Genomic DNA, 12,833 nt, shown 5'->3' with positions numbered 1-12,833 from the left:
AAACAAAAAGTATTTAACTTCCCAAAAAAAAAATAATAAATAATTGGAATACTTCAGTGGAATATTTCAGTTTTACCAAGTTAGCTGAAAATTCGAGGCTGATATGACCCAGAACCCACTGGAAACCATTCATCACCAAGGTCTTTTTGTTCTTTTAAATTAACTAAACTGTGTAATGTGGTATTGCTCTGAATGGATTTGTTCCACGCAATCACCCCCAGACACTCAGTTTGTATATACTCCAATCACATGGATGCAGTATAAAAGCATTCCAGCCATACAAGAGACCAGAATAAGAGGTGAGGAGGGAAGAACACCAGCCAGGGAATACAGGGTTGAGCTAAAATTAGCGCATATTTGTTCAGTGTTTCTAGAGAAAGCTAGAGAAATGGGAGGCTATAAAAAAGGGGGGAGGGGCTGTAGGACCTACAGATCTTCAACCGCAAAAGCCCCCCTGACCCTGGGCTGACTCAAAAACTCAGGGAAACTCTATCCAAGCCTGTGTAAGAAGTGGCTTTTAATCTACGACTATAATTAACGATCCTCACAATGGGCAGGAGCAGGACTGGGAGAGATAACGCTATCAAGTGTTCCTGAAAAGTGGTGATTGTGATTAATATGATGGAGGGAGACGGCACAAGACACCCGTTTCCTTCCTCTCCTAATCGCCAGCAACGCACAGCTGTCGAGCAGTATAAAAAAACCTGCGCCGTCCTGCCAAACTGAGCTTCGACATCCAAGCACAATATGATCTGATTCGGTAGGCTGGTTAGCAATGCCGTGTAACAGCCCCGGACAAAAGGGCAAGCCCTGACCAGATATAGACCGCTGAAAGATACACTAGACTATTCACGTATATTAATCATGCCATACCAAACTCTCCTATCTGTAAAGATTCCAATGAAAGTAATATTCTTAGAGAACAGAGCTAAGCTTATTGTGTATTTGTAGCTCGGAATATAACTGTAAGCACACGGGATGGAAAAAAAAAAAGGGATTGAATTTGCAACATAATTCAATTTGTACGGAAATTACACAACAAAAACAAAATGAGTCATAATCATTCGTAATCAGTGAATCCCAGTCCATTAGACCACCTTGGCAAATATGCACTTTGCTAATTATCGCTAATCATCCCAAATAATTAGTCTTCTAAACCGCTTTGCTGTGATTTGAGCCGTATCATTCTAATCTATTCTAATCAGTCTGTTTCACCACAAGGAATACATATTTATGTACAGCCTCTGGAGTGAAATTGTACATTGCCATGGTAGTATGCTGTGGAGTTAACATGTTCTCTGTTATATATTCTCAAAAAAAAAAAAAAAAAAACCCTGTCACCCACAGGAGATTAAACAACAAAAGACTCATCTGGGAAAGGTCAGTGGACATCCTGTAGCTGTGCAAAAGCAGCGTCATGCTACGGGAGTCTTGGAATACACCCTGCACACAAGAATAGTGCATTTGAACATTCCCCAGCTGACAAAGAGCGTTTTAAAATAGAGCGCTGCTGTCGACAGAGAGATTTAAAAACGGTTCTAATAGATCTTAACGGAACGTAAATGAATATGGAAAATTTACGCCAAGGCAATGACCACTGAGGCATGCTCCCATTTGCATAAGGATCTATTCTTGTCAGGGTTACGGGCTGTTTATCTTGTGTGGTCTTGGTGTCCAAGCTCCATAATGCTGGAACAAGCCTGATGTCACAATCAGCTCCAGAGTATATTAATAAATAAATCGGCCATAAGTAATTTAAAAAAGCCTATCTAAGCGGCATAATAATTCCAGAGATGAAATTCTTTCCTCATCCATTCTTCCTCATCCATCTGCCAATCTTCCCCATATTGTGAACTCTCACAACTGAAACATCATTTCCAGACTTCTGTTCTAGTCATAGCACCTGGCTGTCTTTTTTCCTCATAAAGCTGTCAGGAAGTCTGAGTCTCGGCTCTCGTCCTCTCCCTAGTCAGGACACGTCAACTGAGGCCTCTCCATCAGAGACGTCCAGCAACCTGCCTCCATCAGTTACTTTATAAACTAAACAGCGCTTTCGGGATCCAGGCCTGGCTTCGAGAGCTAGGAAACAAAGAGAGCACTGTGGTGCCTGAGCTCATGGACGCAACAGTGTTTTGCTGTAGCTCCAAGAGCAACAGAGGCAGCTGTCTCGGTCGGCCTCGGACTGCGCGGCTCCTGGTCGGGATGGGATAAGCAGCAGTGGAAGCAGGGTGGAAGAATACGGATCAGAGTTTTTGCTTTTCCAGGGGATGTGACTTAGCAAATTAATTGTCATTAAGCGTGATCTTAATTTACATTTTGGTGGTATTTCCACCACCGAGTTACCCTTGTTGAATGTTACGATTCATTTACTTGCATGTAATGTAAAGATAGGCCAAATCCTAAAAGGCTTCCAATTCACTGTCCTTGCCTCCTACTTACAGCAAAACATTACTATGCTGTACACTAAGACAATATAACATTGATATCATGATAAACTGCCACAATACACACTTTTGAGATATTACATTTATCGTGACATATTTATAAAACATTTATTTATTGGAAGCAACAATGCAATTGGAAGCAATGTTAAAATTTGTACTGGCTCCTGAGTGGTGCAACAAAAAAAAAAAGACGTTCGCCCTATTGTCAGGAGATTGCAAATTCAAATCCCGGCAGCCAAGAGAGCAAAAATGGCCATGCTTTCTGGGTAGGAGGGGCATGCTCTCTCCCACGTCAATCATCACAGCAGCGCTAGCCAATCATGGGCGTCTATGAGCTCATGTATGTGCAGGAGGGGGGGCTTAGGAAAACTAAAAAAATATTTAGAAAAATGCAATATTGTTTTGCCAGCAGTTAGTTAGCAAACATGCACATATACATATATGGACATGAGAAGGTTTTTCACTAGATTTTGGACCACAGCTGTGGGGATTTTTGCTCATTCAGTCACAAGAGCACAAGAGGTCAGGCACTGCTGTCCAGCAAGAAGGCCTGATGTGAAGTTAGTGTTCCTTTTCATCCCAAAGGTGTTCAGTGGGGTTGAGGTCAGGATTCTGTGCAGGCCACTCAAGTTTTTCCACACAAACCTTGCCAAACCATGCCTGCATGGAACTCGCTTTGTGTACAGGGCCATTGTCATGCTGGAACAGGTTTGGGCCTTACTTTTACTTCCCGTGAAAGTAAATTTTAATGCTACAGCATACAAAGACATTCTAGACAATTGTGTGTTTTGAAATTTGTGGCAACAGTTTGGGAAAACTTTTGGCCATATAGTATAGTTCAGTATATTGTTAACCAAAATGTGCAGGGCAGTGGTACTCCAGGATCAAGCCTGAGAAAATCTACCCTGAGAGGGAGACACAAGGCAGCCCTACACACCATTAAATGAGTTCTGGCTATTTTTACTGAATGAGTCATTTTTTTGTTGGAATTTATTCATGCCTTTCACTAGTCACCACCAGATACCCTCTGAAGAACTCCTCCTACTGTAAAATCTACCCTGAGAGGGAGACACAAGGCAGCCCTACACACATTCTACCATTAAATGAGATCTGGCTATTTTTACTGAATGAGTCATTTTTTGTTGGAATTTATTCATGCCTTTCACTAGTCACCACAAGATACCCTACGGAGAACTCCCACTGTAACCAGTAGTGTTATATGCTGGGAAATCGACACATGTACTCACTCAGCTGTGATAGGCCATGCTGTTTGTTGAGAAAATAATTGGTGTGCAGATTAGGAAGTAGAAGGAAGGTAGTGACTCTTTCACTGGAGACTGTGGCGACACAGTATGAATCGACTGATCATGAGAATGACTCTGGTGGCTCAAGACTGTGCTGTTGACTTGGGTATATGCTTCATAGGCAGTGGCAGGAAGTGAGCACCACACCCGGAAAAGCACATCTGAAAAATCTTTTGATGTTCGCAAAGCTCACTGATTTTACGACCTTAATTCTTTAAGGAGTTTTTGAGGATTACTGCAGATTGCAAGTCATATTACTGCAGGATGGCAGTAATCGCACTGTACTGTTTTCCAGTTGCTTGAGAATTTCGTTTCGCAATCCTAATCCTTGTCAAGTCAGTTGAACCACGTAATAAATCAAACACATTTGGTCTTTGTCTCACTTTCTGTAACTTACACTGCCCTCAGGACCGCACCAAGCCAAAGCCCAGACAGAAGTTAATTCAGGTTTAATTTTTCATCATATCTTGTTTCCATCTGCAAAACCTTCTGCAAATCCTATGGTTGCAAAAATGATATCTATACTCACACCATTATTTATCTTGGTGCTGAGATCAATTGGACAAAGATGCTAAATGTCATAGTGATACGCTAAATGTTGCATACACCCACAAAGCAGACACGGAAAGGTGGTTCTGGCTTGGCACGTTTTTATGTTTAGCTGTTTTATGAGTGTGAAACTCAGGCATGTGCTTCAGGCCTTAACACATTCAGGGTGTGGCCCCACACAGCCATCGTCCTGGGAACACAGGCTCTTCAAATGCTGACACAATTTAACACAGTGGGTGCTGTATAATGGAGCAAGGAAAAGGCACAAATGGGTTGTGTAAAATAAAATAAAAAATAAATCAACCGGAGATCATTTCCTCCAAGTTTTAAGGCCAACTGTACACCACCAGACCATATAAGGCTTTCAGGAGAAGAAATGAAACAAATTATCAGTTTAATTCTTTTCAGTGAGCCAAGCTTGACTTTAACACCAGCATCTTTCCATCTCACCCCATCTGTGCCTGTCTGGAGAGTATAAGGAACTTCCTCTGACAGGAAGAGCCATTATCTTCCATAGAGCTTGGTTCTTGTGCGTCACAATCCTGCTTTCATGGCTCTGTGTGTCCTTGTGCACTTACAGGGTGGGTTTTATGGCAAATAGAGACACGTTATACAGCCACAGGATGGCCTGTCACACATTAACAGTAACTGCTCCATCTGTAAAAAGGCAAAATCAGACATTGAAGCCCCTTTAAAATCTTCAGAGCCTTGTAAATACTTTCAGGAGATAAACTATTTCGCTAAAAGCGACTAGAAATCAGATACACTGACCAGCCGAGCTGAAAGTGAGTGGCTGTGGTATGTCCACAAGGAAAGAGTAACGTTTAAGTCTACCACACTCCATCAGAGTTAGTTTACTTCTCACGCAATGCTCATCTATGCCGCTTTCCCATAAAAGGGCTCTAGAAGCCAGTTGGTATGCTTCCACTGCTGTCTTGACCATCCTGAAAACATGGAGTGCTCAGGAGCTTGAGGAACATCTCGACAGAGCTCCATCTGGGTGGGCTATCCATGTGCAAGCTTCCTTCAAAGAACCCCAAGAACAGTGTAGATATTGGAACAGATATGCCTCAACAAACATCCACATAAATTTCCCAAGTCTTTCTCCTGCTGCCTTTTTCCCTCCCACCTTGTACTTCCACAGACAGATGTTTATGTAAGACCTGTCACCTCACATTACAGGCTATTACGTTGAAGAAAAGCAGATCTACACCTTCAGGCAAGACCTGTATCAGCCACATCTGAGTGTGGCTCAGATCTATCCTCCCACACCATCCATACATATACTCTAACTTTAGCTATTCATCAGTGCAGAGTCCATTCTTCACTGCAAGCGAGCGTGCCAGTAGCTCCGCGCTCTCCTCGGACCAACAAGCACCGCCTGCCAGAGATGAGCTTGGATTTATAGGAGCAGATAGGCTCCTCGCGATATACAGGGTTTCCACATCAGCAAAGAGAACATGGCTGACCCTAAAGAGTTCCAGTGCTGCCTCTGTAGACAGGTTCATCTCAGATTCTGAAGCTGAAGCCAAGAGCAAGACATGTTTAGGGCTCCTATCTGAGGAAGCAACTTCCAAGAAAAGGAAGTTTCCTCCACTGTTTGCGAACATTAGGTGCAATCACAAGTCAATCACAGGAGCAACAATGAGCCAGATGGCGCGAGCTTAAACCGAGCTCCCAAGGTGAGAATTTCTGGAAATGGTTTTGAAGCCAAAACAAATCCACGTTGCATTAAAGAAACCTTCTAACATGCTCATTTGAGCTTTCACTTTTGACATGCCTTATTTCCTACGAGAGTAAACACTGGATTGACAATGTCCAGAGAAACAGAGAAACACAAACACAAACATGCCTTCCTGCCAGAAATTCCCTGTTGCCTCTACAGCCAAAAAACGGCCTATGTGAGAGCTCTAAAATCACCATCAAGCTTTTTATAGCGCTTCCATGTAACACCTAGGAAGTCCCTGAAATTACAAATATATCTCTTTTCTGAGAACAGGCTTAGCCATGTTCTTCCACGATGGATATGGAAGATAAAAATGGAACGGGGGGGAGAGATAAAAGGGAAAAAGTGAAGAGTGTGATCGAAGTGAGCATGAGCTGCATAATGGTATCTGTGTCATCACCTAATAGCTCGGGATCGTGTCTGCTATTCTTGCACTCTGAGCATCATGGAACTGGTTTTGTGTGTGTGTGTGTGTGTGTGTGTGTGTGTGTGTGTGTGTGTGTGTGTGTGTGTGTGTGTGTGTGAGACTGAGAGACCACAATGCTCTTGTGTGTGTGCATCATGTGCTTATAATAAGCACTGCTTATTAACATTCTAACATTAACTGAACCAGTGGACTTATGAGAGAGATTTGTCCTCCTCTCGAAATCATTCGGTATGAATTAAAGCTTAAAAGAAGCGCATTGTGAGATACGCACTCTGGAGATGGTGAGAGGCATGCTGAAGTCTTTGCCCCCCTGCAGTCTGAAGCCCCAGGGCGAGGGTCCGATCAGGGACACGCTGTAATTGCTGCTCATGGTGGTCCGGTTGTCAGGGTGTGTGTATGTGTGTGTGAAGGATCAAGCACTTCCAAACTTCAGCAAACTTAAAACCTGTGAAGCAAGAGAAACAAAAAAAAGATTACATTTTTATCACTCAAGCAGAGGTCAGTCGTCCAACTAGCTGTTACAAAGTACACTAACGTGACATTATGCATTGAAACAAGCTTGTCATTTCAACACCCAGCACCCTACACTATTCCACTTAGACTGAAAAACAGGAAAGTCCAATGTGAACAAAGGCTTGAGTTGAGGAATGAAACACTTGGGGGCTTGCTGTTTTAGGAAAACAATCAATGATGGGGTGGTGTGGATTTCCAGTAACAGCATATCCCAAAGTACTGTACTCCTCTTAGACCACACTAATTTTCCAACAAGTACAATTTTCAAGTTATTCATAAGCGACATATAGTTTTTATCTATTTAAACAGCTTGTCATGTTAGCGAGTAAAGCGTAAAGCGCACAGTCCTCCATCTTGAAGACTTTCCCGTGTCTGAAAATTTACTTGACTTACTGTTGCAAAGTGCTGACACTGGAGACTCCTTCCATAAATGTTACTTAAACCCTAACCATTACTGAAAGCTTCACCATATCAAGGATTAAATGTTTTTTTTTTTTAAATCTGTTTATTATTAGCCTCATTTTATGCAGAAGAAGTCCCTGTTACAGGCGGAACGACTGTCAGAGCTGCTGTTGTAGAAAATTCATTACTTACTGACCAGTCAGGTTCGAGAATCCAACAGCACTGTGGTATAAATAAAACCAAGACAGCAAATTAAAACAACTTCTAACAAATTCAAAATACCAAAACAAATTTACAACACAGGCTAAAACAGTGGGGCGAGAACTATTTATACTTCCTCGGGTGCACCCGGTCAAGTATTTTAAGAGCGGTGGCAGAGCAGAGGCGCTGTTTGTGAAGGAGAAACCCTGTTAAACTCCAACATAGTCCAAACATAAACATACCAGAGGGGAGGATTAGAGAGCGGGGGGGTTTGACGAGGAATGTTTCCACAGTGTAATACTGATGATTATAGAACTAAAAATTTCCCACTCAATGGGATTTGGAGAGAATCCTTGGAGAGAACCTCATGCTGAAAGACTTTATCTCAAGGTTACAACTATGTCCTAAAAATGCTGCCTACCTAGGGATCCTGTTTCCCGAAAGATCACAGGGGTCACGGCGATATTTTAAAGTGTCTATTCTAAAAACACTCTTCGAAAGGCCTGGAGGCGATTTCATCCTTTACGAGCTGCATCTGGAAAGTCAGCACTAAATAAACAAAAAGGTACTGATAATCGTTTATCATCAACGCACACAATGTTGTTATCATGGACAGCTCAAAACACAGCTGACACAGGGACTTGTATGGCAGATGTTGCTCCTAAACAGATTAAAAACATCTGCAATTCTTTTCAGTTTTCTGTCAGGAGATGTTTGTTACCATTTTTGGAAGGAGGTCCACTGTCAGTGCTTTGTAACAATCAGAGGTAAAGCTGTAACTAAGTCAGTCTTAAGGAGAAAGAACATGTAGTGCATGCCAACTCCATAAAACATAAGACAATTATCAGAATATGAAAATTTATCCCAGCATATGGCTAATTACACGTAGCTCTCTTTGAGCAGCTGTTTTCCAGTGTACCAGATGCTCCTCTGTCGAACGTGCCTCGGGCTTTATCGTGGCTTTGATGAGAACGAAAGTCAGCATTGACGAGCGTTAGGGTCGTGTCTCTGATAAGGGTCAGAGGTCTGCTAAATCTAGTGAAGGGCTTTAAATGGAGAGCTGTCCAGCATCTGGGTTCAAACTGAGGGCACACAGTCATCAGGTAAATGTGGCAAACGTACATCATCTGATATTTATCATTTAATTTTTATAGAATTAACAGCATCCAGACAGAATTTAGAGGACACTGCTTTAGTGTCTTTAGTTGTGTACTTTATTCAGCACATCAGGTGCTCACAAAAAAAAAAAAAGCTGTTTAAAAAAAAAAAAAAAGTGGTTCCTCTCACTGTGGTTTCTTTCCTCACTCCTCTTCCTGTAAGGGCGGAAACGCACCGAGGTAGCCTTGCCCTGAGAAACAAGCTGAGCCTCATAAAAACAAACGAAATGAAATGGTTTTCTGATGTGTGCAGATAACCAGCATCAGAAAACAAATGGCTTTCAGAAACTGACTAATGATCTAACCTGCTTTGTCTTGGGTTGATCTCATCCAGATTAGGAACTTAGGAATTAGCTGCTCTGATGGCTATCGTACTGAGATGCAGAGAAACGATAAGCAGCGAAACCACTGAGCCTCTGGGAACGCTCTAGTGGAAGAATCCACGTGTAATTAAAGGACAGAAAGGCTAAGTGGCTTACTATAGTCTCACAATGGAGATATGCTGAAACATGACCTGGGGCATTAGCTACAGAATGAAGCTTTTAAGCTAAATCGCTTAAAGGAAGGATTTGCAACGATTTTTTATTTATTTATTTTTTTGCAGTCAGTGACGTTAAACTGTAAAATGAATTTCACGGAGCAAAGATTCGATTCATTATTTAAATATGTACAATAATATTTTGGCTATGTATTGCAGCTACACAGATTTTTACTCCTAAAATCATCAATTTCCAATCCATCAATTTTTCTCTCTTGAACCGTGGAAGGAACACGATTCTAAATATAACAACTTAATGGGTTAGAATTTCAAGCATTCTAACAAATTCAAAATAAATTAAAAAAAAAAAAAAAAAAAAACCACCATCTGGATATGCTTCACAGACGCCTGGACATCTTGGACCCCACTCTGAGAACCACAGACTTGAACAATTAAACAAAATGTAGAAAAAGAAGGAACTAATGTGAGATAAGAATGGCTTATCTGATGATTCTGGGGAACCAGACAGAAACTATTAAGCTGAGATCACTTTCATTAGCGATTATTTCCCATGTGCAAGTATCTTATACTGATTTCCCAGTCAGAGGTTGAGAACACATTCTGCCGCCAAAACAAATCTCCCGAACTCGTCTTGCTACTTGCAGCATCCTCTCTGTTCTGACAGAAGGCAGGAGAAAACCGTGTGGCCTGAAATAGATGACTTTATGTGTCTGTCACCATGGCCATAACTGATCTACAGCTGCGTGTAAGCTGGAAGGCACCCTCATCGTTCCAATCCAGTCGGCGTTTCTCGAGTACAGAGTAAACGTGCAGAGCAAAGGCTCATCGCAGAAAGCCGGGGCTTACCGAAGCTGAGCTCACCAACAATGACCACATTTCTTTGAGGGGGGATTGGAACTGGTGCAGTAATGGCCATAATAACCAGCCCCCAGTGTGCTGGTGTATGAACCAAGCCAAAAATACAATCTGCCAAAAAAAGCAGGTTCGACCGATCCGAATGCAGTAAGGCAGCTCTTCGTACTAGCGCCTCGCACAATTAATCTCATCATCAGATTTTAAACTATTTATATATAATTGTTTCAGTATGAGTGCTGCTGTTTTTAATTTTCAGTTCTACAGTCGTGTCACATCCTGTATCTGAATGTAGTTTGTGGTAACTAGTGCTGTCACACAGATTGTGTTGAAAAATATAATGTAATTATATGTAAAAGCTAGCAAAAACATCCGTGTATATTAATGAATGAGATATAAAGTGAAGAAAGCTTTTAACTGAGCTGGACTTTCAGCCCCACATGTCAATGTTTAATATTTACCTGGCCTGTTTCAGGCTGCACACATTAACACACACATGACCTCTGCACAAAGCAACTATTGTGCTGATATGCCGCGCTGCCAAAAACATATTCTGACTCTTGCGTGATAAGGGGATTTTCCAAACAATGTCATATCTGCAAAATATCATCAACACCTTCCTTGACCTTTGTACAGTACTAGTTCTAATGCAACTATCATGTCTAATTGTAACTCTTTATGCTCTTTTGTTCTGGTTAGGTGTTAGCCGGAAATGTAATCATGTCACATTTAGGCCTATTGCCTTTAAGAGCTCCGTATTTGAAACACATTCAATCTTAATTTAAAAAAAAAAATGATTTGTCACACAGATAAATGTAATTTTTCAATTTTTTCATTTGCCATGTTCCTGATTCTTCAACTTCCAGTGCACAATGCCACTACCTGCATCTACAGTACTCTGGTATGTCTCTCTTATCCTTTTTCTTTGAGGTTATGTTTCCTGGTAGAGCTATATTTTCAGAAATAGACAAGTTGCTCTTTTTAGTAACCAGCATGAAATATAATTGCAATAATATCATAGGTTGTGATCCTGTTTTTTTTTTCTTTAGCCAATATAGTCAGCTGTTCTCTATCATATGACAGCTACCAATGAGGGAGGACGAAGGCTATCATGTGCTCGCTCCAAGACACGTGAAGCCAGCCAAGTGCATCTTTTCAAACTGCTGCTCCTGCTGCATCGGAGGGCAACGTAACACACGCCGAGGAAAGCGCTATCTACCCTCTTACGCATACATGAGCTCACAGACGCCCGTGATTGGCCAGTGTCGCTGTGATTGACAGGGGAGAATGTGTATGCCATCCCTCCCACCCAGAGAGCATTGGTAGGAGCAAATCTGCTCTCTTGGACTCTCTAGGACTCCCAGCCATGGATGGCTGCATCATCATCGGGATTTGAACTTGCGATCTAATTCCAAATAACGCATTTGTAATCGGTTACATCGCACTCGTCTCAGACTGTTCAGCTAAAATACATCTGCAGTCTCACCTGCCTGCCTCATGCTAGCCTTCTTTTAAAGCTTTAATGGGTTTGGGACATCTAACAGGGCTAGATGGAACAACACCTGGTTTACACTCAGTGTGCAAACACCCTGTGAATATCCTGTCATTAGCCACACACACACACACACACACACACACACACACACACACACACACACACACATATACGCACGCGCACACACACACACACAGTCGAGCACAGCTGGGCAAAAGAAATTCACAAAATAATTTAATTGCTATAAATGAGATCACAGCATGGTCGCATATTAATCAACCCTGAGAATTATAATAGAGAATTAAGCTTAAAAGAAATCAGGGAAATTTAATACTCCATTTAAGAGTCTTTAAACAAGTAACTATACATAATGTGTTTTTTTTTTTTTTTCCCACTAAAACATCCAAGGTAGCACTATAAACCTGACTGGAAAGCAATCTGCTCATTATTGTATTTCTAAATGGATTGTATTTGCAAACAGGAGCCACTTTAGAGGATTATAAAGGCTTTCAGGTTGCATGAACTGCACCCTTTTCTAAACAGTACTACATAATGTACAAACTGTACTATAAAAGTGACATAACTGCATTTGGCTTTTAAAAAAAAAAAAATTGGCAAGTATGTTTTAAATAAAACTCTACTCTTTTCCTTGTTCCTTGTTAGCACTGCAGTGAGTAAAGTGTTATTTCAGAGGCAGGACAGTTAGCTCACCTCACCTCACTTCCCAGATAGCTGACACATGAGCTTCAACTTCCTCAAATAAAGAAATAAATAAACAATTAAATAAATAAATAAATAGATGTGTGGTAATAATTCAAACCCGGTTTGTATTAAAGAGTGATATATACGTATTGTAGGTGTTCAGGGCTTGATATTTTTCCAAACACAAACCGGTGTTTACTCATTTTTCTAACTATCTCTCACCCCTGAAGCTGAAGAACTACAACAAAACAACCTAAAAACTGGTTTCTTCATGGCCAATTTCTCTCCTATAAACGTCCACAAATGAAAAACAGCACGAGTTATGTTATTTTTAATAACTGGCAGAGCTTCAGCTAATATTCAAAACAACTTTTCCTACACTTTTCCTGAATGTTTTGTAACGGTTACATTAGTATCGCTTCACTCAGTCCTACCTGCAAACAGGAGAAAGCACTACCGCCTCCGCTCGCGCGCTCGCGTGGAACTGAAACCGTCGACACTTCAGACGAGCTTCAGAACCCAGGCGACAATTTGGACTTCCGCTTCTTCCTTCTCAACTCTG

At 41.4% G+C, this 12,833-nt stretch overlaps 1 protein-coding gene across 2 annotated transcripts in view; it reads right to left on the bottom strand.

Annotated features, from left to right (window-relative positions):
- The window catches only part of pdlim5b (PDZ and LIM domain 5b), a 61,342-nt gene extending 48,509 nt beyond the window's left edge, over nt 1–12,833 (bottom strand). For both annotated transcript variants that reach the window (XM_026943713.3, XM_026943714.3), the window contains exons 1-2: nt 12,706–12,833; nt 6,722–6,895 (exon numbers count right to left, since the gene is read on the bottom strand). In XM_026943713.3, coding sequence (XP_026799514.3) covers nt 6,722–6,820 — 99 coding nt within the window. In that variant the 5' untranslated portion in view covers nt 6,821–6,895; nt 12,706–12,833. The remainder of the gene's footprint in view (nt 1–6,721; nt 6,896–12,705) is intronic.

This window comes from Pangasianodon hypophthalmus, chromosome 17, assembly GCF_027358585.1.
Source record: "Pangasianodon hypophthalmus isolate fPanHyp1 chromosome 17, fPanHyp1.pri, whole genome shotgun sequence".
NCBI lineage: Eukaryota > Metazoa > Chordata > Actinopteri > Siluriformes > Pangasiidae > Pangasianodon > Pangasianodon hypophthalmus.
Note: the sequence above shows the minus strand (reverse complement) of the source record. Positions and strands in the feature narration are given on the sequence as shown.